The sequence below is a fragment of the Aedes albopictus genome, chromosome 2 (assembly GCF_035046485.1).
Source record: "Aedes albopictus strain Foshan chromosome 2, AalbF5, whole genome shotgun sequence".
Taxonomy (NCBI): Eukaryota; Metazoa; Arthropoda; class Insecta; order Diptera; family Culicidae; genus Aedes; species Aedes albopictus.
Genome location: NC_085137.1, coordinates 349,739,338 through 349,764,340, shown reverse-complemented (window position 1 = coordinate 349,764,340; position 25,003 = coordinate 349,739,338). Strand labels below are relative to the sequence as shown.

The following is a 25,003-nucleotide window of genomic DNA, read 5'->3' as shown; positions in this document are numbered from 1 at the left end:
TTAGTATTATCATCTTTTTTACTTCAGTTTTTAATGTTATCTTTTCTCTCAGAAAATTCTTATTAATTGTTGAGGACCTCCAATGAGTTTTTAAAATTTTACTATTGATACAAGTTCCTTATTTCCATTTTGTATCTTTATTCACATTGGAAGCCACTCAGCAGGGAACGGTTGTCACCTTTGTTTGTGTGCCGTCTGCTTGTCTGTGATGATAGTAAACTCCGACCAAACTAGCCAAACTAGGGAATTACTTATTCTTCCTCATTCACCATGCCAGTGATAGACAGTTCCTTACTGTTACGGTTCATCAATGTTCACGATATATATTATTATTATTATGTTTTTTGCTTAACTAGCATTTTAACAACAATACTCAAAAATGCATTACATGCAAACATTATGTTCTAATTATGAACATGTTTCGATTGATCCTTAACATTCTTCACCAATCATGATGCATTCACACGCTTCCGATCAAAATTACGAATTAACAGCAACGATAACCAAAGCCAAGCAAATGGCGCATCGCATTGCACTGGCGATGGGGTTACGTAGTTCGTTCAGGATAACCTGTTTGTGGCATCTTTCTCGATTCGCTTCAGTTAAACGGATTGAAAATGAGTAGAATGAGGCAAATATACGGATCCCTGATTGATAACAAATTTATATAAATAATTCAATTGTGAGAACATTTGGCGTTTACTGGTTAACAGCAGGGGACTGTTATGATCTTCTTGTTTTCTTACCCCGCATTAAATTTATGCTGCTGTGTTGAAAGATAGGTTGTCAGCTTGAGCCCTACGCTTGAGCCGCTGTTATGCTGGCTACGAAAACATTGCATTGGTGGCATAGGGATGCCAATTCCTTGGTTAACAGTGAATTGCAAGTTGGAATAAAATCTTGGGAACCCCTGTTTGAACTTGGATTAGAGTTGTTATTTTTTTTTTCATTTTTAATTTAATACTCATAACCATGAGAACGACAATATCAAACAATTATTCAACCAATAATAGAAAGTTTCGTGGAGCTTCGTGGTCGTGCGGTTAGCGTCACCCAGCGTATAAGCGTTTCATACCATGGGGTAAGGGTTCGATTCCCGCTCCGAGTGATGAAACTTTTCGCAAGAAATGTCTTTTTCTCGTATTCACTGGTGCTCGCAATGTGTGTCTAGTGTTGAGTTTTGTTCAGTCTGTACAGCCTCTGGCTGAAGACGGCGTCCGGACTATTTCCAACCTTGCTTAACATGTTGAAAACACTTTTGTTAATGTTGAATTTGCATTTGTTATAAATGAACAGTTGAGAAACATGCATCATCGACTTGGTATGTTGAAAAAAAAAATCCTTTTTACATCCATTAGGTAAAAACAACGTTTCTCTCATGTTAAAAAAAATCAACCGATACTTTAACAATTTCACATCATTAATGTATGATACTGGAAATTCTAGTCTAACTTTTGCGTAGCCGATTTGACCTTTGTCGTACAGGAAGTGAATTATTGCAAAATATTGCAGTGATAAGGCATGCCATATTTTTATACTACACTTTATTAAATGCATTTTTCGCGGAAGCGCACATTCTAAAAAAATTGGTATATTTGTCCTATTGTTCTGTGGTGGAATTTGGGATTTGGTTCAACGCTCTAGGGTAACTAAACGTTTCAACGTTTAGAATAAGAAACGCTTGGTCAGTTCGAATCCCTTTGGGTGCTGGTACACTGGGGCAGGAGCTGCGTAGGTAACGGGCACTGGGGCAGCGTGGTAGGTGGTTGCGTGCTGAACTGGAGCTTCATAGCTTACAGCGGCCTGGGGAGCAGCTTCGTAGGTGACAGCAGACTGGGGAGCAGCTTCGTAGGTAACAGCAGGGGGTCCATAGGTGGCAGCTGGCTGAGGAGCGGCTTGGTAGGTCACGACCGGGGATTCATGGACAACCTCGGCTTGGGGCTGAGGCTGGGCCAGATACACGACGTGATGGACAGCTGCAGGGAAATTTGGGAATGCGTTCAATGAATAAGGTTCAAAGGGTTTGGGAATAATTGGTCTTACCTGGAGCTGGGGCCGAGCGAGCCTCAACTACTTGTGGGGCTGGAGCAGGTGCGTAGACAGGAGCAGGCTGGGCATAGGCAATGGGCTGGGCATAGGCAACGGGCTGGGCATAACCAATGGGAGCAACTGGTGCAACGGGACCATATGGAACGGGTTCAGCACCATAGGCAACGGGAGCGGCCAAACCTACACCTCCATGGAGCTTTCCTAGCAGCAGTTTCTTGAGGGCAAGTTTTTTGACCAACAGAGTTGGTGTTGCGGAAACACTCGCAACCAAAACCAGGAGACACACAGCCTGTAGGGTGAATCACATATTTTAATTATTTGTATGCACTAACTCACATCACATCAATCCCAAGAAATGACAGCTACCTTGAACATGATTAAATACTGGTTGTGGAACTATTTGAACACAATACGTTTCAACCGAGCAAGTCTTGAACACTACTGATAGCTGACTAGAACTCGATAGCTTTTATATCAAACATCAGGTCGCTTATAATTTTGATGTGAAAAAGAAGAGTCGTGATCGAAGAAATTTCAGATTCTGACTTCGGAGAACTTTTGCTGGACACGCACTCCTTAAAGAAGCGTTAATACCTGCGGAACTGGATTTTGGAATAGGGTTCTAAAATACGCTTGTTTAAAAATAATTCACTTGGTGAATGTTTTCTCTAGAGCCGTGTACTTATTGTGTTTGCTATGAATAGGTGAAGTTTAATTAAAAGCAATTGGAATCTTGCTTTATTTTTAGTTTTTAAAATAATGAACAATGGGAATTTTCCATATTTTAGTGCCCAATTGAAGATCCGACAAAAATGATGCTGAAAAGGCTTATAAATATTCAATGAGATGAACTAGCTTACCGATAGACGATCATTGTACGATCAATCCATGACGATTCGAGCGGGTTATAGTGACTTTAAAATAGCAGATGAGCTTGGCATATGAGAAAGTTGCCAAAAAATGTTTGCACTACGGTCTCGGTGTGCGAGTTGGTACAGTTTTAGCATAATGAAAAACCGGATTCGTCGGTACGCTACTTTGTGATATGGATGCTGTGTGCCATACGCAGATGACCGACTGGTTGGATTTTAATGGATTCGATGTTACCGGTGACGCTGATACTGGTTCATTGATGACATTCGAGACAGATGGTCGGCGCGTGTGGTATACGTTGTCTTCCGCATTCAAATGCCCGAAACTGCAGGTGTGTTTCAAAAAAAAAAAAAAAAAATGGCATTTGTTTGGGTGGATCAGAAGGCGAGGGCTTGGTCCTTGACAGTGATTTTTGGTGTCATTCGAAAGGGTTATAAGGAACTGAGCCCTGAAGGACTGTTAATATTTCATAAATTGATCGATCTTGTCTTGTTTTCAAGTTGCTTGTGATGCATGTTTTTCCAAATCACACGATCAACTCATTTTATTCAACAGTGAACCTTCCAGAATATCAGCTGTTCCATTCATGATATTAGATTCATTCAATCCCGTCGTTCAATAGATAATTGCCGCAAAATCGATTGAAATTGCAGAACAATGGTTTGAATCTCACGGTTATAAGCTACTGTCCACCGGCTATGTTTCGTCATTCTCGTTAATCACTTGCAATAGTGTAGATTGTCCACTCCCGTAAAAGCGAAAATGTTTTTCGCTGCGGTAAGGCATGGTTTAGCTCGTTTCAATTACCAATAATTAATATCCATTTTTGGTTGTGCAGAAAACCATTCTGGTAATCGTTTCGATTTCGCTAGTGCTGGGATATCCCCAAGAACTGCCCTTGGAAGAGCAACAGCCGGACAAAGAAGAAGCAGAAGTTGAAGAAATACCGAAAATATTCAACACTCCTGCCGAAATTGAAGTTCAACCGAGTAGTGTACCGATTTTGGGGGAAGATGCCAAATTTGCGAAGAAAGATGTTCTGACTAGAAATGATAGATCTGCCGCATACAGTTATTACTATTATCCCGGTGTATACTACTATCCTCCGAAATTCCGCTGGAATCCGTATTACTACTACAATTACTACAATTATTGGTGGCTATGATGAAAGGAAGTGCTAATACTAAATAAAGAAATGTTTAGCTTTGAAACTGTTCGAGTTCACACAAAAAAGAAAAATACGTGAAAGTGATTTTAGCGATTAAGTGACAAACTTGTGATAAAAAATGCATACAAATCTTTCTAGAAACTTTGGTGATCCATTTGAGAAAAATTGGATAGTTATATCTAAGTAGATAACAGCAAGCGAATGAGTTTGAATAAATCAGATTTCAAAAGGTTTTGTGTCAATTCTTCCTTTTTTTTGTAAATTAGATGTTTTTGGTTCTTGGCATACTATTCTAGGGCAGCCTATTTATTGCACCCATAAAAAATAGAAACGCTCCATAGAAAATCAAAAAGCGCTCCATAAAGATTGAACATATGTTCCATGAAAATGTGCAATATTACCCATAAATAATTGAAAACTTTCCATACTTTATAAAAAAATGTACCGGTAAAACATAAAATTTTCTCACTAAAAGTGAAATTTTGCACCAATAAATAATACTAAAATGCTCCATACAAAATACAAAAGCTCCATAGAAAAATTAAATTGCACCATAAAAAATTGGAATTGCACCATAGAAAATAGACATATGCTCCATACGTATTATCAAACTGCACCATAGAAAACATGAATTGCTCCAAAAAAAATTGAAAATCTTCCATAGGTAGCTTATTCTCATAACTTAATTCGACAGAGCTGAATTGCTTTTCATTGCATTGCTTAAGTGGTGCAAATGTTTAAAGTTATGGAGAATTTTCAATTTTATAAGGAGCAAATTGTATTTTATGTGGTGCAGTTTGATAATACTTGTGGAGCATATGTCTATTTTCTATGGGGCAATTTCATTTTTTTATGGTGCAATTTAATTTGTCTATGGGAACAATTTTATTTTTTTATGGAGCATTTGAATTTTTTTATGGAGCATTTGTATTTTATTATGGAGCATTTCAGTATTATTTATTGGTGCAAAATTTCACTATTAATAAGAAAATTTTAGGTTTTACCGGTACATTTTTTCATAAAGTAGAGTAATGCGGGGCAAAAGTTCGCATCTAACAGACTTCACAAAATAACTATTGAACGAAAAGAAAACAATATAGTTTTTCTTCGTTAAACGGGTCCCTATCATGTTGCCTTCAAAACGTAGTACTAGATTTTTTCGCATTCCTTTTGTAGTTTTAGTAATACAATTTTTAAAACAAGTACTCCAATGCGAACTTTTGCCCCATAGTGGGGGCAAAAGTTCGCATTATGCGGGGCAAAAGTTCGCCCCTTGTACAGGGTAGTTTATTGGTGTGATGTTCATTTATTTTATGTTAATTCATGCTCATCTTTTCACTCTAGCAATGAAATCTGTTTCTTTCTGTTCTTAGCATTACGGCCCAACTGGAATACGACCTGGTGTTCAGTTTTTGTATAGAGTGTCTTTTATGAAGACTTACACAACTATTAACTAAGAGCTGTCCTTTACAGCGTTACTGAAGTTGTCAAAACACATTGTGGGGTAATCGTATATATACGTGTTGCACAAAATACATGAAAAAAAAAAACAAATCTGCAGCAAAACTGTTGATCGGGACCGTTATCGAATCTTATCCCCGTCAGTATGGTGATGAATTATAACTGGGAATTTACAAACTAAGCTATGAAAGACCCCGGTAAAGTAGATGAACATAAGACCTTCAGAAAGATACGAAAATACACTACGAGGATGACGAAGAAAATGTTTTAGAATGTTTTTTTTAGCCATTTTTCATTTATTGATTTAAATGCGTGAACATAATGTTTGAGTTACAATCAATCTTCTTACAAAACTAAGTTCAGACCCTCTGCCGCAACGATTTCAGGGTGCATCAAGGGGTGCATACTACTCATATTATGCATATATAGTAGTTTCTATACGAAATTATCATTGTTTCAAAGATTCTGTAATTATATTGATGTACTAGACTCAGAAATCTAGTGCGAACTTTTGCCCCACAGCTACTGCGAACTTTTGCCCCACTGTCGAGGTTTTAACAATGTCCCTTTCTACAAGAAGCACTAGTAGTTTATTGTTTATTCGAATGCACCTCGCGAACTACTGTGGAATAACGATTCTCCGACATAAAGAGGTTATGAGATTCTTCTTCTTCCTGTTACTACAAATTCTTATTCCAAAAGGTCCAAAAATTCTATCAAAACCCCTAGAAACACATTTTTTCGCATAACTCTGCCGAACCATAACGAAATCGTTCCAAATTTTATTGGCGAGTAGCTGGCCTGATTATGTGTCGAACCCATACAGATTTGTTTGGGTTCTTAACTTGTGCTCAGAAAAAGACCCACTGCGAACTTTTGCCCCGTGCGAACTTTTGCCCCGCATTACTCTATGAAACGTTTTCAATTATTTATGGGTAACATTGCACATTTTCTTGGAACTTATGTTCATTCTTTATGGAGCGCTTTTTGATTTTCTATGGAGCATTTGCGATTTGTTATGGTTGCAATAACCTTTTGCCGTATTCCACAATGGTCGGAAAAAAATAAAGTTCGGTCAAAACTCTTATTATGTGTTTAATCGAAGTTATAGATGATCTAGATATGTAATATAGTATTTTTAGTATTTCAAAAGAGGTATTCAAAAAATACGTAACTTCAATAATTTCAAAAAATTGTATTTGTCAGAGAACCCCACATTTTTTGCATTTTCTGTTAGAAATTCAATTTGAATTTAATTAAATGATTAACTGTCGATCAGATTGAATCACTTCTGTTCAAAACGTGTAAAAAATGTGGGAAGATTACTTTTAATTCAGTCAAAAATGTTAAAATAAAATAAAACATATGAAAAAACACGTAGCTCTAATTTGAAAACCTGCAAATTTCTGCAAAACATTTAAACGTTTTTATGCAGTCCTAAGCATGATGTTTAAGATGTACTATTCGAAGTTGCGGCGACACTTAAAACACGGACACCGTCTTCAGCCAGAGGCTGTACAGACTGAACGAAACTTAACACTAGACAACGGACAAGACACACATTACGAGCACCTGTGGATACAAGGAAGAAACATTTCTTGCGAAAAGTTTGATCACTCGGAGCGGGAATCGAACCCTCACCTCATGGCATGGTACGTTTATACGCTTGGTGACGCTAACCGCACGGCCACGAGGCTCCACTTGACGACACGAACCATTTTTTAACTTCAAAATTACCAAAATTCCTTGGATAAAATATATGAAAATTTGAAAAGTTTTGTGACAAGCATGGTGTTGAACAGTTTGAATGCACGTATGGCACAAAATATACGTGCTTTCAAACTGTTCAACACCAAGCTTTCATATGCTGGATAACATAAAACACATATTCTTTTCTCAAAATAAAAATATATTACTTTTTTCGAGTTGTTCATTTTTTAATTTTATGACTTAGGTCATTTTGGCAGTGAAAATGTCATTGAAAATCAAAAGCTGATATACTTTCAATCAAGGGTCATAAAATTACAATACATTAACTTTGTAATAAGGTGAAGTTAAGGTGAATATAAAACGAAGCCACAGCCAAAATTTTCAAAAGCACAAATCTAAAGAAACATTGGACGGTTTGCTCTGAAAAGTTGATCGATTGGTCACCACCAGCGGGTAACCAAACGATCAACTTTTCAGCGCAAACCAATACGTGGTTCTTCAGATTTGTGCTCTTGAAAACTCGGGCTGTGGCTTCGTCATATCTTCACCTTAAGTTTAAAACTATCAAATTCGTTTTTTGGGAGTTTTGGCCACCCCTTTGTATGGAGCCCGACCAATGTGTGTATTCTAGCGAAGAGCCTGTAGGATTCTTCGAGCATAAACAGTTATAAAGTGCAATAAGAAATATTGTTTTTTTTTTGTCATCAGTTTGATTGTTGCCCTCTGCACATTGTAAGTCGATAGTCAGCGGTCGTAAGGGCTACAAATACACTAGTTTGCAAAACAAAACGATAATCGTCAACTTCTATCAAGAACCAAACATGTTCATGCATGTTCACGTGAAGATTTCGAAATTGTGTTTAAAAATACAGAATAACAGTTTTTGAACAATTACTGAAATTCTTTCGTTGTATTGAATAACTAACATTGTTCAGCATAAATTGAAAGCGGAATGTGATATCTTCTGGTCATCTAAACACACTTTTTTGCGTCAGATTGATAAGAGTCGCGTTATCAGCAAATATATGATATCTCTTTACATTTTTTGATTTTTTTTTAAATTTGGAGGATGTTTTTTCGCCAAACCGGAGCTTTAACCACGGATAGTGAGATATATGAAGTGACCAACTTTGCTTCAAAATTGAACAAAAAGTTATTTCAAATCAACAAAAGTAAAGTGGGAAGTGGGAACTTTTAATTTTAAGCTTTCTGGAGAAATCTGTGTCACATTTTAAAAATCTATATTTTTCTGTACTCTGTATCTTGACTGTATAGAATGTCAAAAATCAGTATAATACAGAAAAAAACTGTATATCTGACATCTCTACCCCCAAGAGCCACAATTTGAGGAACAAATTTTCAGTATAAAACGCTTTCAGAAGAAAATAAATTTTCGGCTGCGCCGCTATTTTTTAGTTACGATTCAAATTGAATGTGAATCATAATTCACGAAATGTGAGTGTCAAATAAAAAAAAGTAGCATTGGTCGTCGAAAACTCCTCCCACAGTAAATTTCTGCCTATGCCACTGTCCTCAAATAGCTCGGTTTCGTTTATTTAATTCACAAGAGTTTGACATTTATTAAAGGGGGTCGCCATCTCAAAAAGGTTGGGAATTCCTGCTCTAAATTTGCATGCAAAATTGAAAGGGTATTTCTTGACTTTTCACCTTGAATGTTCTTCAACAATCTATAACAGATCTCTGAACGGATTTCTTTACTAATTAAACAAAAAAAAAAATCTTTGAGAAGTTGCTACAACCTCTAAAATTCAAACTTGGAGACCAAGCAATCGTTTAGAAACGTTTGAAGAGCTTCTAATAGACAGATCTTCTCTAATGTCACCAACAATATCTATATAAGATTGATTGATTGATTTGTCTTTATTAGAGAGACTTTCAATCTATATAAGAGGAATTTCCAGAGATTCTATTAATATTTTGCTCTGAATTTTTGAATCTATTGAAGGTAAAAATTCAATTGAACTAAAGGTCCTTGAAATATATTGCGAAAGTTTAAGAAATTAATTCAAAAATGCAGAAGCGATTCGTTTTACAGCAAGTATTCTATACAAGCTTACACCACAATATAGAAATATCTGCAAAAGCACGCTTGAAGATTTGAAATTGGCCAAGTGGTTAAAAAGTTATCAGACCCTATAGTTATTTTTTGTTTATAAAAAGAAGTATGTAATAAAAAAATTAAATATGCAAATAAAACATATTTTGCGTGACTTTGGAAAAAATATTGTTCTACAAGTTTATTTGAAACTAGCAGTCCCGGCGAACATCGTACTGCCTGCCTACTCTGTTTTTTATCATCCGGTTCCATGAAGAAATGCCCCTCAAAATGGAATTTCTGATTTTCCCGTTTTTCTTGCCTTCCCGGTCACTTTTCCATTTTTTTTTTCTTCGTACGAACACGTCGGAGCCCTGCACGAATGAAACACTGAAAGAATGGTGTGGACTGTAGATCCGTTTGCCCGTTCCCGAGCCTATTCGTGACATACAAACACCATTCCATTTTTATTTATATAGATTTAGTTTGTGAGAGATTCCTAAAAACAAATTGAAAATCGGTTTAAAATTGAAAAAAGTTATGGCATTTTAACCCTTTGGAGCCGGAGGGGTCATATATGGAACAACATAGAAGCAGCAGTATAAATTCACACAGAATTCTGATTTCGGTAAAGTTGTTGGGAATTGAGTCTTTTATTAGGGAAAAATGGGAATATTTGTATTTGCGACTTCATTGATAATTTAGAACATCCTGAACACCATGAAATTTGGAAAAACCAAATAATTGAGATACCAGTTGTTCTAAAAGCTGAACGTGGATGCGGGTTACGTATATATGTATTCATTTAACCTCTGTCAAGAATATCAAAAGGTGTTTTATATTATGGGATATTCTAGGTGTTCCAAACTGTCCTATAGTGAAGTCCTTCAAATCTACAAGAATAATTTAAAGTATTTTCACCACAAATAACAGCATTGTATAACCTACTGGGACCCGTAAAGCTCTTGACATCTACAATGTCATTTATAGACACTTTCAGGTCAGCAAAACTACCTTGGAGTTCAGGACTTCAGGTTTACACTCGTAACAGTACCCATATCTGTTATACTGAGTAACGCTGCATAATCAACCGCAGTTACTGGACCAATGTGAAGTCTACATTTTTATAATAAACCTTTGGGACATTCAGGGTCGTCTAAATTGTTCTATAATGGGTACCTTCAAATCCACAAGACAAACTTTTTGTGTTTTCACCATAAATAATAGCATAGCATAATCTGCTGGCATCCGCGAGGCTCTTGGAATTTCAGATGTCATTTAGATACACTACAGAGATATTCCAGGTCAGCCAAACTATCTTGGAGATCAGAATTTCAGGTCTACACACGTAACATCAGCTATATCTGACATACTGGGTAACGTTTCATGTTCAATCGCGGTGACTGGATTAACCTGAAGTCTTCTATATATTATTATGAACATTTGGGATATTGAGGGTTATCCAAACCATTCTGAAGTTAAGCTCTTGATAGTAACGGTAGTTTTTCTCACAATGAACTTTAAACAAATGAGTCATTCAGAAATAGTTTTAAGATATTCCAGATCATCAACACTACTCCGGAGACCATAGCATCAGGTCTACACTTGTGATAATAGCTTTTACCACTACTTTAAGTAGTGTTACATAATCCACTGTATTTAGCAAAGTAGTTAGAGAAACAATAAGCGTTGTTACATGTTATGGGCTGTTATGAAGCTTGATGAAAACAATCACTGTAAGACCTACTGGGCATAATATATTACAAATCGTAGCTTTTAATGAAAAAAGTTACCGTTACACTCGTAAACTTTAAGATCTAAACTCAAGAACAGTTTGAAAGAGGTTTCGAATTTGTGGGCTTTGCAGACGATAGATGAAAGTATGACAAACTGTTTCGGAGATAATGCAAAGAGCCCTATACTATACACATTCATGGTGTATTAAGGAGGGCCTTAGCATCAACCCATCAAAAGTCGTAGTTGTCCCTTTCACCAGGAGAAGGAAGATCAACCTAAGAGCTTTTCGGATAAGAGGGATACAAATTCATCCTAGTGATCGAGTCAAATACTTAGGTATGATTCTGGATGCCAAACTGAACTGGCATTTAGTCCGTGATCGGTAAGGCAACAAGTGCGTTTTGGTTATGCTCCAAAACTATTGGCAGAAAGTGGGGCTTGAAACCAAAAATGATAATGTGGATTTATACTGCCATAATCCGCCCAAAAGTAGCGTATGCTTCGTTTGTCTGGTGGCCAAAAACAAAAGAGGCTACTACGCAATCAAAACTTACGAAAATTCAACGTCTTGCGTCCATTGTTGTTACAGGAGCAATCGAACTCCATCAAAACCTTTAGATGCGATCCTCAATCTGCTAGAAGCAGAAAAGGAATTGATGAGACTTGAACGTGTTGAAAAGTTTATGCCAGGTGGTCTTGCAGGTCACCTGAGCATTTCACAATACTTCCAAAATAGGTCAGTAATGAAAATTTTTAAAGACTGGATGAAACCCGTGGAGAACCATGATGTTCCCTACAAAGTTGCACGAAACAACTCGTGCAGATTGGGAAGTCGGAGGTCCCACTGTTCGTCAAGGATCAATCAAATTCTTTACATATGGCTCGAAAGTTGGAATAAAAACGGGAGCAGGAATCTACGGCCCTGGAATACAAATTTCAGTGACGATGGGACACTATCCTACGGTGTTTCAAGCGGAGATTCTTGCTATTTTGAAATGCGCAAATATCTGTCTTGAGAGAAAATACAGATATGCAAATATTTGTATTTTCTCAGATAGTCAAGCTGTACTAAAAGCATTATACGCTTACAAATGCACTTCAAAGCTTGTCTGGGAATGCATTCCTTCACTGCGAAGGTTGTGCCAAGTAGCATTGGGCAAGTTTGGCTGAGACATCGATTTTTGTGAATCTATTTGAATCGGACCAGCAGAATCGATTCACCGCATTAATCAAATGCTTCGAATCGATGTTTTCACATCGATTCGATATTATAAAATGCTGCAAAACCATAAAATGTTCCGTTTTACCATGATTTATTTGTCTAAATAAATTTATTATCAAAAATTGAGATTGTACATCGAACCTTCTCTGGAGGAATTCCTAAAGAAATTTTTGGAGGAATTCCTACAGGAAATCCTGAAGTAAGCCCTGAACCAATCTCTGGAGAAATTCATGGATGAATGCCTGGAGCATATTCTGAAAAAAAAAAAATATATATATATATATATATATATATATATATATATATATATATATATATATATATATATATATATATATATATATATATATATATATATATATAATTTTGAAGGAATCCCTGGATGAACTCCTGGAAGATTTTATAGAGCAAATCTGGGAGGAATCTTTGGAGAAGAAACATCTTGAGGAATTCCTGGAGGAAATTTTAGAGAAATTTTTGGAGAAATCCTAGGAAGAACTCCTGGAGGACTTTTTGGAAAAATCGCTGGAGCAATTCCTGAAGCAATTTCTGGAATAACATCAGGAGGACTGACTGGAGCATCTTCTGGACAAATTCCTGGTGGAATTCCAGCTCCTAGAGAAGTCCCTAAAGGAATTCTTGAAGAAATCCCTGAATGAATCTTTGCAGAAATTTTTGAAGAAATTCCTAGAGGAATTCACCGAGAACTATTTCTGGAGAAATTCTTGGAGGAATCGTAGGAGAAATTTCTGGAGGAATCTCTGGAAGAACCCTAAAAGGAACCCACGGAGAAATTTCTAAGGACATTCCTAGAGGAGTTCCCAGGAGAATTCTTGGAGGAAACCCTGGAAGAAATCCTGGAGGAATCCCTGAAAAAAGTCCTAGAGGAATTCCTGAATAAATTGTTGAAAGAATTTCTGAAGGAATCCATGGAAGCTTTCCTGGTGATATTCCTGGAGGAATTGTTGTAGGAATTTCCGAAGGGATTCCTGTATTAATTCCTGGAAGAATTCCTGGAGGAATTCCTGAAATACCTGGGATAATCCCTGGAGAAATTCTTGGTGTTATTCCCGGAGGAGTCCCTGAAGAAATGCCTGGATGAAATCCGAAAGAATGCCTGGAAGAATACCTGGAATAATTCCTGGATAAATTCCGGGAGGATTTCCTGGTGGATTCCTGAAGAAATCCTTAAAGAAATTTATTGAGGAATCTCAGAAAGAATCGCTGGAGAAAACCTTTGAATATTTTCTGGATAAACTCTGTTAGGAATTCTTAGAGGTGTTTTGGAGAAACTACCGTAGGTATTGTGGAGTTATTCTCAAAGGCAATCCTGGAGGAATTTCTGCCGAAATCCATTGAGGAATTCTTGGATGAGTCCCAGGAAGAATTCCAGAAAAAATCCAAGGATCATTTTTTGTGGGAATTTTAGGAAGAGTTTCTTAATAAATCCCAGGAGGAAATACTGAAGAAATCGCTAAAACTCAGTCCCAGAAGAAACCCCCGGAGGTAGCTTGAAAGCAATCCCAAGAGGAATTCCTAAGGGAATCTCTAAACAGTTCCTGGAGGAAGTCTTAGTTTAATTACTGAATGAGTTTCTGGAAGAATTCCAGGAGGAATTCCTGAAGGAATCCCAAGAAGAGTTCTCGGATGCATTTTCAAAATAGTCCTGGAAGTTGTTCCCGAAAGAATCACAGAAGAACTTCCCAGGTGAATCCCTGGAGGAAACTTGGAGATATTTGTGAAGAAACCCCAAGATGAATCCTGAAGCAATCCCATGAGGAATTATTTAGGTAATCTTACGAGAGGTTTCTTAGCGAACTCCTGGAAGAATTTCTGTAGGAATCCATGGGTAAAAATTTGAGGAAATCCATGTCTGCAGTAATTTGGACAAATTACTAAAGAAATACTTGGCTGGACTCCTAATGATTTAAAATTAATTCCAGGATTAATTTAAAAAAAAATCTTTAGTAAAATGTTCCGAAAGAATTTCTGGAAGACATTCCTGCAGAAATACTTCGAAGAATTCCAAATGGAAATATTGGAGCAATCTCCAGCGGAACTCTGGAAGGAATATATGTAAAAATCCTTGAAGAAAACTCTGAGGGAATCCTTAAAGGATCTCTGGAGAAATTCCTGAAGGAAACCTCGAGAACAGCACTTGGACAATCACTAGAGAAACCTTTAAGGACAAACGTCTTAAAATCCCGGTTCAACAGTGCATCAAAGCTTTAGACGCACAAATCTCAAGAAGCAAGCTTCAAACAACAATGCATTTTATTATTCTGTTCTTGCTCACTTGTAATAAGCTTAAAATAAGAAGCTCAGGTGCGCCGGTTTTGTTTACGAAGAGATTTGTGCCCTCAAAATCGTGAGTAGGTGCCAAAGTCGGCCATTGTGGCAGCCATATTGGGATTCTAACAAGTCTGTCCTTAAATATATCCCAGGACAAATCCTCGATGTAATGTCTGGTGAAATCCCAAAGAAGAATTCAAGATAGAAATACTGCAGCAAGTTGTGGGAAAATTCCTGGAGGAATTGTTCATAATCATATAGTTTACGAAACTAGGAACCAATCTAAAACAGTCAAAATGATTCCTCAAAACTGCAATGTTTATTTGCATATTCACATATCGGGCGCCCATGCTGCCTACCCTTCCTTTTGCATCACGTTGGCAGAAGCTTGCTGACGTAGTGTATGGTTTGGGTAAAAAAAATGACCCTAATGCCAAAGAAAGGTTAAAAGTCTTCTCAAGTCAACCCCCCCTTGGGCTCCCACCACAAAAAAAAAAAATCGCGAAAATTGATATAACGTTGAGACAATGCATTCTGAAGAAAAATTAAAATTTAATATTTTTGAATCGAAAGAAAAGTCGAATTTAAAAAATAGATTCGGTCGATTTTGTGGGGCTTCCAAATCGATTCAAAAAATCGATTAATCGAAACAAAAACATCGATGTTGCGAACATCGATTTAAAATTGCCCAACGCTAGTGCCAAGGGAACTCAGTAAACTTATACTGGATTCCAGGTCCCTGTGGCATTGAAGGGAATGAAATGGCAGACGAGCTTGCTAAAAGTGGTTCCAATTTACAGTTTACTGGCCGAGAACCATTCTGTGGTATATCAAACTGTACAATAAAAATGTACCTGAAATGCAATGTACCAAAAATTGCAATCAGTCAAAACGATTTATAACACCAAATGCTTATAAAACCAAAAAGCTTTTAGAACTCAACAAGAGAGCTCTATGTACATACACTGGTCTAGTAACTGGGCACTGCCCGAGCAGGCATCACTTGAAAAATATTAGCCATATTCAGACGGATATATATCGTTTCTGTAATACGGAACGTGAAATCTCAGATCGTCTGCTTTGCAGTTGTGGTACTTTATACATGCGCAGGCAAAGATGTCTAAATAGTGGTTCCTTGCAACCCACTGAGATCTGGTTTGCAGAACCTGGGGAGGTTTTGGGGTTTATTAATTCCATTGCACCTGACTGGGAGACAACGCGTCGTGGAAGAACCTCATTACACATGGTAATTAGCAAGCTAGATGCGAAAACCAAAACGGGACATGCCACAAAAGTTCAGCTTATTGGACGCAGTGGCTTAATTTCCCCAACAGGAGAGGAAAAAAAGAAACAAACAACATTTTGGATGACCTAGGGTATCCCGGCTGATCTGATGCTGTCCCTTAACCTTTCAGAAGACTTACTGGATATGAAAGATAACAAATCGGAGCTTTGAATAATGAAAGAAGTTACCGTCACACCCGTAGGCTTTAGGATCTAAACTCAATAGAAAAATCTCCATAACAACGCTTGGAAAAAAAATCCGGCTTCAAAGGGTTAATTAAAAACACCTTTTATTACTCGAAAGTTTAACTTTGAGGCGAATGCGCCACCTCTAAATCTCATTTTTTTGGCTCAAATTTTGATGTTTCTTTGATGCCATTATTGAATCCGAAAGAGCTTACAAATTCCAGGTTTTAACAACTTTTGAAAAATAAGTCGCAGCCTAGTGACGAGCCAAGAATTGGGTATGCAACATATGCTATGAGGGGAGAGTAAAAAATTGTCCAAAAAGCCTACGTCATTTATGGACGTTTCCTAGCTTGATTACATATTATATTTAAAGTTTACGATGAGAAATAATTTTTATAACCTTCTTTTGATAGAAAAAATACATTTCTTCATAATTTTTGGAAATTTTGTCAAAATTTAAGAAGATTTACATATATAAGTGATCCGACATTTGTGACAATAGTTATAGATCGTCTGATAGTGCTTAACATTGAACGTCTATAGGAATACAGAGGATAGACGAAATGATCGGGATATGTATAATTTTCACTTGTCAAAAAAATGCTCAACTAGCTGTGATTTTTCGAAAAATGCATCAAAAACTCTAAATTTTTACTTTAAGTTCGTCAACAGTCCAAATTTAAGAAAAAGGCATAATTATCCGATAGCCATTTTTAGACTGTTATATCTCCAGATTCAGTCGCTCTCGATCTAGAGCGACTGAAGCAACCGAATGTCGCCAACGCATACGCGCAGAATCTCGAGGCAGCGTTGCCGGACGAGGGTGTGCTCGATGTGGCCCCTCTAGAGGACTGCTGGAGTACAGTCAAAGCAGCCATCAACAACGCAGCCGAGAGCACTATCGGGTACGTAGAACGGAGTCGACGAAACGATTGGTTCGACGAGGAGTGCAGAGCGGTTCTGGAGGAGAAGGATGCAGCGCGGGCGGTAATGCTGCAGCATGGAACCCGACAGAATGTGGAGCGATACAGACAGAAGCGGAAGCAGCAGACCCGTCTCTTCCGGGAGAAAAAGCGCCGCCTGGAAGAAGCGGAGTGCGAGGAAATGGAACTGCTGTGCCGTTCACAGGAAACACGCAAGCTCTACCAGAAGCTCAACGCATCCCGCAAAGGCTACGTGCCGCAAGCCGAAATCTGCAGGGATAAGGACGGGAGCCTCCTGACGGACAAACGTGAGGTGATCGAAAGGTGGAAGCAGCACTTCGACGAGCACCTGAATGGCGAAGAGAATGTAGGCACGGAGGACCAAGGCAGCGGAGGAAATGACTATGTTGGTGCAGCAGAGGACGGGAACGAACCAACTCCCACGCTGAGGGAAGTTAAGGATGCCATCCACCAGCTCAAAAACAACAAAGCGGCTGGTAAGGACGGTATCGCAGCGGAACTCATCAAGATGGGCCCGGAAAAGTTGGCCACCTGTCTGCACCAGTTAGTAGTCAAGATCTGGGAAACCGAACAGCTACCGGAGGAGTGGAAGGAAGGGATAATCTGTCCCATCCACAAGAAAGGCGACAAGTTAATGTCTGAGAACTTTCGAGCGATCACCATTTTGAATGCCGCCTACAAAGTGCTATCCCAGATCATCTTCCGTCGTCTTTCACCTAAAGTAAATGAGTTCGTGGGAAGTTACCAAGCCGGTTTCATCGACGGCCGGTCGACAACGGACCAGATCTTCACCGTACGGCAAATCCTCCAGAAATGCCGTGAATACCAGGTCCCAACGCATCACCTGTTCATCGACTTCAAAGCGGCATACGACAGTATCGACCGCACAGAGCTATGGAAAATTATGGACGAGAACAGCTTTCCCGGGAAGCTGACTAGACTGATAAGAGCAACGATGGACGGTGTGCAGAACAGCGTAAGGGTTTCGGGTGAACTATCCAGTTCATTCGAATCTCGACGGGGACTACGACAAGGTGATGGACTTTCCTGCCTACTATTCAACATCGCCCTGGAAGGTGTTATGCGACGAGCCGGGCTCAACAGCCGGGGTACGATCTTCACGAAATCCAGCCAATTTGTATGTTTTGCGGATGACATGGTTATTATTGCTAGGACATTTGGAACGGTGGAAGAACAGTACACCCGCCTGAAACGTGAAGCAGCAAAGGTCGGACTGGTGGTGAATGCGGCTAAGACAAAGTACATGCTGGTAGGTGGGACTGAGCGAGACAGGACAAGCCTTGGCAGCAATGTTACGATAGACGGGGATACTTTCGAGGTGGTAGAAGAATTCGTCTACCTCGGTTCCTTGCTAACGGCTGACAATAACGTGAGCCGTGAAATACGAAGGCGCATCATCAGTGGAAGTCGTGCCTATTATGGGCTCCAGAAGAAACTGCGGTCAAAAAAGATTCACCCCCGCACCAAATGTACCATGTACAAGACGTTAATAAGACCGGTGGTTCTCTACGGGCACGAGACGTGGACGATGCTCGAGGAGGACATACAAGCATTCGGGGTTTTCGAGCGACGGGTGCTAAGGACGATCTTCGGCGGCGTGCAGGAGAACGGTGTGTGGCGGAGAAGGATGAACCACGAGCTCGCTGCACTTTATGGCGAACCTAGCATCCAGAAGGTAGCCAAAGCCGGAAGGATACGGTGGGCAGGGCATGTTGCAAGAATGCCGGACAACAACCCTGCAAAGTTGGTGTTTGCTAACCATCCGGTTGGTACAAGAAGGCGTGGAGCGCAGAGAGCGCGATGGGCGGACCAGGTGGAGCGTGATCTGGCGAGTGTTGGGCGTGACCGACGTTGGAGAGCTGCAGCTGCAAATCGAGTATTATGGCGGCAAATTGTTGATTCAGTATTATCATGAATTGGATGTTAACTAAATAAATGAAAATGAAATGAATATCTCCAGGTTCAACGAAACGAATGCTAGACTGTTATATCTCCAGATTCAACGAAACGAATTCTATGAAATTTTGAGCGTTTATGACTTATATAATGAGCTTAAAAACTTTTGACTTAACTTAAAATGGTCTACACGAAAATAAATATAGCTGTTAGAATATTTTTTCAAATAAACACCAATATAGCCAAAACTTCAACATCGTTTCAAAATTGAAAATGGTTATTATAGTTCAATTGAATTCCCTCGAACTGACTTAAAAAATAAATTGAAAAATATATGAGAAGTATTTTAAAAACAGATCAACTTATGTAAAAACAAATCGCTCCAACCATTTCTAATGAACAAGTTTAAGTTAAGTCATACGTTCAAAGCTCATTATATAAGTCATAAACGCTGAAAATTTCATTGCATTCGATTCGTGAAATCCAGAGATATAACAATTCAAAATTAGCTATTGAATTGTTTTGAGTTTTACGAGAATCCTTCTAACTACATGTAGAACCGTTGGATCTTTCCCAAATTTTGACTATTCGATAGATAACTAATTGACTTACTTGCAGTTAAAATTTAAGAATTTTTAATGCACTTTTCGAAAAGTTACAGCTAGTTTTTAGAAGAGTGAAAATTTTGCCTGTCCACATCGTTTTGTCTATCCCCTGTAACATCAATAATAAAATCTCAATGTTTGACCTAATTTTTCCAAGCGTATAACATTTTCTACAAACGTCGAATCATTTTTAGGTCTTTGACTATTTTTTTGCATATCGTAAACTTTACCTCAACGTCTCTAGATACATGTTTCTAGACAATTCTTATCAACTTATGATATTAATATTTACACAAAAGTACGTTTTTCCATACCAATTTCAATCTCAATGCGGAATACGCGAACGCAATCAATGCCATCGAAATGTGGTACATTTTTTTACCCTTAAAGGAATTGTAAAATCTACGTTCTAGAAAATTTACCATGTTGACCCAGTATGCTTATAGTGAGGGAGCCGATACCATGGCTGGATATTCTCATAATCGTATTTGTAGTACACATCAGGTACAAAGTAATGGAAACACGCCTGGACTTTTCTTCTTACTCTTCATCTTGATGTGACGCCCCAACTCATCAAATGATCAGTTATGCACTAAGTTTCATCAAATCAACTAGAAATCCATTGCTGTAGAACCATAGTATCCGCAAATGGAGTGTCTAGACTTGAACTTCAAAAATGTTCACTGCCAAGGTTGGCGGCCAAGATAATATGGAAATGAGTTTTACATAGGTGTTGAGATGCCAACAAGCGACATCTCGCACCTTTTATGAATGGTGAGACCACATGGGCAACACCAATGAAAGGTGTCGTCTTCATACCTACCTGTGTGAATAATTTATCTAACAGTGATCGCGCCAAGCCAACGTTGACATGTGGCATGAGAAGCAGATTGAGGGGACATTTCATCAACTAGAACAATAAAATATTTCAGGATCGATTTAATGGTATATTCTTATTCAAAACGTACACGAGTTAGTTCCTAGTTGAAAAAATGGCTAAAAGTACGTAATATCAGATACTGATATAAGAGCATTTTAGTATCCCTGAAAGTGAAACTGGCGGTGATGGGGGTGGTGAACACTTGTTGTCTTGGTTTCAGCTGATCCTAATGATCACATGGTGGCAGAGGGGCCAAAGGAAGTGGAGCTGGTGGTGGAGGAGCGCTGTACAGACCGGTGGAAACCTGGCTGGTGTAGGCCACTGGCTGAACAGGCTGAACCGGCTGCAGGTATCCAACGACCTGCAAACTTCCGGTATATCCAGACGAAACTGGAACATCAGCAACTGGGGCCGGGGCAGAGTACGCCACAGGAGCTGGGAGTGGAGCCTGGTAGGTAACGGGTGCTGGAGCTGAGTACGTCACTGGAGCAGGAGCTGAGTACGTGACTGGAGCAGGGGCGGAATAAGTAACCGGAGCTGGAGCCGAGTAAACGACTGGTGCTGGAGCTGGTGCAGCAACATAGCTTCCACTGTACGATGGAGCATATCCAGCATAGTCTACCGAGTTTGGTCCACCTCCAATCAATCCACTGAATTTACCACCGAATCCACCAAGTCCACCACCATTCTGGGATGCAGACAGTGCTAATCCTCCGAGACCCAATCCTTTGAGCAACACTATAAATAAACACATGTTCAATTTCCATACTTCTTAATCACTGATTTAAAAAGTCCTTACACAACTTCTTGCCGAGGAAAATTGTTTCCGCTCCTTCAAGATCATCCTTTTGCTCAGCTGATTCTAGGTTTTCACTTTTAAGCACGGCGCTCAGCGCTACTCCAACCGTCATCAGCACTACAAGACAACTCACTTTGAAGAATGCCATTTTTTCTCCTAACTGTCGTTTTACTTAGTACACAACTCGACGATGGTAATTTATGCACTAGGTATCAATGAATGGTCAAAAATCTCGTATTTGTAGCTATTTATACGAGGTGTGTTCTTGTCGGAAGATTTTTTGTCTCCATCTAACACACTCTCGCCGAAGAAAAGAGGTAACATCTTTTTATTACATGAATTCTAATTGTTTGATCATACACACATACACGCGCTCTATGTGTGACCGGCTGGTACGCATGGCGATTAGTGCAAATAAGCACCACGCTGGTCAGTCGCATCAACGGCCTATTGGCACAGGGCTAGCCCAAACTGATCCCCGTCCAGTTGTTAATTAACGGTCCATGACTTTCACACGAGAGCGTTAACGCACGTCTTCCAAACATTTTCAACGACGGATTAGAAAATCGAACGTTCACTGTTCGAAATGCTGTGAACTTAAATTTTCAAGTGTGCAAACAAAATGGAAATTTGCTAAAAGTGTGGATGTCTCACACCTAGAAGAGGAGCGTTTGGTTACTTGGTAACGTCACGGTTTCTTAGGATTATTGATTTATGACATTCGACAAGGAGAAAAATATTGCGTTCTGTTGATAACATTTAGAGAATCTGACGCCTTATTATAACTATAACCAGTAAGTTACTCCTAAAGAGGATAATTGACATTGAGGAAGATTGCAAGTAGTGTTTAAAATATGTGTATCTGTCAAAGGAAAAGTAATAGAGTTAAATAGCACAAAAATCATTACACTAAATTGTACAGGAAATTTTGCTTCAAATAAAGTTGGAACGGTCATTTGAACCTTTTGTATTCTGACCAAAGGAACTACAAACATTGAGAAAGCTTGACCGGATTTTCTGAACATCGAACCCCGGCTGTTGCACTCGGCTCGTCGCATTACACCTTCAAACACGAGAGTCCGTCACCTTCTCGCAGTCTCCGACGAGATTCGTATGAAGTGAAAAAAAAAAAAAAAAAAAAAAAAAAAAAAAAAAAAAAAAAAAAAAAAAGTGAAGAGTTCACACGAAATCCCTTACGCTGTCAATAACCCTGTGGGGCCTGTACTTTTTCTAGCGTTATTGTTCTCTCCTTGGGTTCACATATAAGGTTCATGAGTTTACGTATAATAGTAACGTTTCTCATCATCCGATGCTGCGATAGGTAATCTATCATGTCCAATGAATCTTCAGAAAGCTTAGCGAACATTCAACTATCAATTGCGATGTTCCAGGTCATCCAAACTATTATTAAGTTCAGATTATCGGAAATGAATCAGCCCCTGGCTGAAAAGCTTGAGCTTGAGCTTGATTGACCGCCCGCAGTTGCAACTCCAGTATCGCCAGATCAGCTACACTCACACAAGGAACCAATGAGATAGCTGCTTGGGACTAACAGGCATCTTCAGTGTGTGAGCGTTGGTGGTCTTGTATTTTTAGGCGACAATGGCGCCTGCTGCGTCAGCTTGCAGGTCAATGGGGAAGGGGAGGGAAGTGATGATTGCAATCGCTACGAACATACGAATATACATGAGATGTATATGAAGGAGAGAGAGAGAGAGAGAGTGAGAGAGAAAGTGGATAGAAAGATACAAAGTAGGAGGAAAGGGACGAGCCAGGGATTGAACCCAGGACCTTCTGCATATGAATCAGAAGCGGTAGCCATTAGACCACCAAGCTCGTCTCAGCCCCTGGCTGAAAATCTTGGTGATAAAGTTAATAATTAAAAATAAGTAACTTGGTTCGCTATTTTGAGGTTACGCAGCATTACCAACCGTAAGAACTGTATCTTCGAGAAGCTCAAGATATATTATACACTTATTTATGGGATTTCCTGCAGATGCAGGAGCTTTGTGAAGCCGTTCTTGAGTTCAGAACTAGAAGGTACACTGGTGTCACTTTTTATGTGATTGGCTTGGGGGTGCATAAATTAAAAAGACCGTAAAAAGACGGAATTTTGTGTATATATTAGGTCAGAGCTTTAATGAGGGAATCTAGTTCGCGAGAATCGATCTTGCTCCTGGACATTTGAGATGGGTTTCCAGGAAGTACCCAGAGGACCTGTGTGGTATATGTCTGACAATAATCATCTCTCAGTGTGTTTAGAGTCTTATCCCTTGAAATGTCAACAGACAATACTGATAACGCACGCACATTCCCCACCCCTAGGATAGGATGTTACAACAGAAATTCGCCTGCCTTGTTATTTTTCCATTTGATTTCGCCGACGATGAAAATCCAGTGCTGCCACATTTCTTTATTCCAAATCTTTTAAACAATTTAAATCAACGATTGAAATTTTGATGCATATTCCGCATCGCAAAGCACTATTTGCAATTGGCATAACTTGCAACTAAAATTACTTTCAAACGCAAGGTTCTTTCATTTATAGTGAAATATATCGAAAATTCAATTAATTTCGGACCCAATCAATGGTTTCTATCAATATTCAGGCATGGGAGTCGCCTTCGGTTGATTTACATTTGAATGCTAACGTATTTGAGACGATGAAGCTTGAATAATAAAATATAAAGATTTTGAATATTGATATCAAATGACAAACCTACAAACTAGCAACACGGCCAAACCAACAACAAAGCGATCTGATCGCAGCAAACGTATATAAATTTCGACCAATCAGCGACTGGTCTCCGTTTGACAGAAAATTGGTCTCAAATTGGCTGACTACGTGACGCGTCCTATCCTAGCCAGTGCTGAAAAATTCATTTCGTCATATCTAAATTCAATCACCTACAGCTCATTTTAGAAGCTGAATCTGAGAATATGATATATAAAAAACTTGTGCGGTCAGACCAGTTCTACAAAAAAGTCACGGAAAAAACGATATTTTTCGAATATTTAAGGTAAATGTCACGGACTACATTCGAAAAATGCAAATGATATTCACGGTGAATATCATTTGGTATTTTTCAAAGGTGGGCCGTGACATTTACCTTAAATATTCAAAAAATAGCTGTTTGTCCGTGACTTTCTTGTAGAACTGGTCTAGCCGCACAAGTTTTTCTTATACCATATTCTCAGGTTCAGCTTCTAAAATGAGCTGTAGGTGATTGAATTTAGATATGAGGAAATGAATTTTTCAGCACTGATCCTAGTCCCACCCAGGGTAACGCCCACGCTATCGAGTGACAGCTGCTGACGACATCACAGCAGGCCACGGCCAGCGTTCAACCACGTCGGACGTGCAGTGTATCGGGTCGCTGCGCTGGGCGATTTTCATTGAGAACCATCAGCTAAATTCTCACAGGACCCAAAAAAGGGGGTTCAAAAGGGCTTTAGGGGCGCTTCAGGAGGTTCTTCAGAAGATTTCAGGAGCCTTGTAAGGACGTTTCGTTAGGTTTCGTTTATCGTTTTAATGGGGTTACTGGGATTTCAGGGGCGTTTGAATAGTATTAAGGGGTTTGAAGAACATTTCAAAGGATTTCACGGCCGTTCCAGGGTGGTGGGAGGGGGGTGGTCAGGTTGCCTTTATATGATATTACAAGGGGGTTTCGATGCATTTAAGAGAGCGGGTTTCAGGAATGTTTTAGGGCGTTCCTAGAACTTTTAGGCGCGCTTGATCCCGAGCAGAAGGGAATACCTTACAAATACCAGAGAGAAACCTGCGCTTTAATATCTTAAATAGCAGTAACACCATACA

The 25,003-nt window shown here is 39.1% G+C and overlaps 3 protein-coding genes across 3 annotated transcripts; 1 reads left to right on the top strand and 2 right to left on the bottom strand.

Moving 5' to 3' along the window:
• Positions 1–1,527: 1,527 nt before the first annotated feature.
• LOC115263238 (cuticle protein 16.5-like) lies at positions 1,528–3,401 on the bottom strand. The gene is made up of 3 exons (XM_029866265.2): positions 2,416–3,401; positions 2,044–2,338; positions 1,528–1,976 (listed from the first exon to the last, which is right to left on the bottom strand). The coding sequence occupies exons 1-3, from the start codon at positions 2,422–2,424 to the stop codon at positions 1,666–1,668; spliced, it is 615 nt and encodes a 204-aa protein (XP_029722125.2). The 5' UTR covers positions 2,425–3,401; the 3' UTR covers positions 1,528–1,665.
• A 142-nt stretch (positions 3,402–3,543) lies between these two features.
• Positions 3,544–4,332, top strand: LOC115263239 (uncharacterized). Its single transcript, XM_029866266.2, has 2 exons — positions 3,544–3,699; positions 3,761–4,332. The coding sequence occupies exons 1-2, from the start codon at positions 3,685–3,687 to the stop codon at positions 4,085–4,087; spliced, it is 342 nt and encodes a 113-aa protein (XP_029722126.2). The 5' UTR covers positions 3,544–3,684; the 3' UTR covers positions 4,088–4,332.
• A 16,109-nt stretch (positions 4,333–20,441) lies between these two features.
• Positions 20,442–21,670, bottom strand: LOC109424178 (vitelline membrane protein Vm26Ab-like). Its single transcript, XM_019699270.3, has 2 exons — positions 21,187–21,670; positions 20,442–21,125 (listed from the first exon to the last, which is right to left on the bottom strand). Exons 1-2 carry the CDS (start codon positions 21,332–21,334, stop codon positions 20,614–20,616), a joined length of 660 nt encoding a protein of 219 aa, XP_019554815.2. The 5' UTR covers positions 21,335–21,670; the 3' UTR covers positions 20,442–20,613.
• Between the last annotated feature and the right edge of the window lie 3,333 nt (positions 21,671–25,003).

Bases quoted from the DNA above. Each gene is read 5' to 3' on its own strand.
- LOC115263238 (XM_029866265.2), bottom strand. The intron at 1,977-2,043 runs GTAAGACCAATT...ATTTCCCTGCAG, and splicing joins TCGCTCGGCCCCAGCTCCAG to CTGTCCATCACGTCGTGTAT.
- LOC109424178 (XM_019699270.3), bottom strand. From the start codon at position 21,334: ATGGCATTCTTCAAAGTGAGTTGTCTTGTAGTGCTGATGACGGTTGGA. The intron at 21,126-21,186 runs GTAAGGACTTTT...GTTTATTTATAG, and splicing joins TTTCCTCGGCAAGAAGTTGT to TGTTGCTCAAAGGATTGGGT.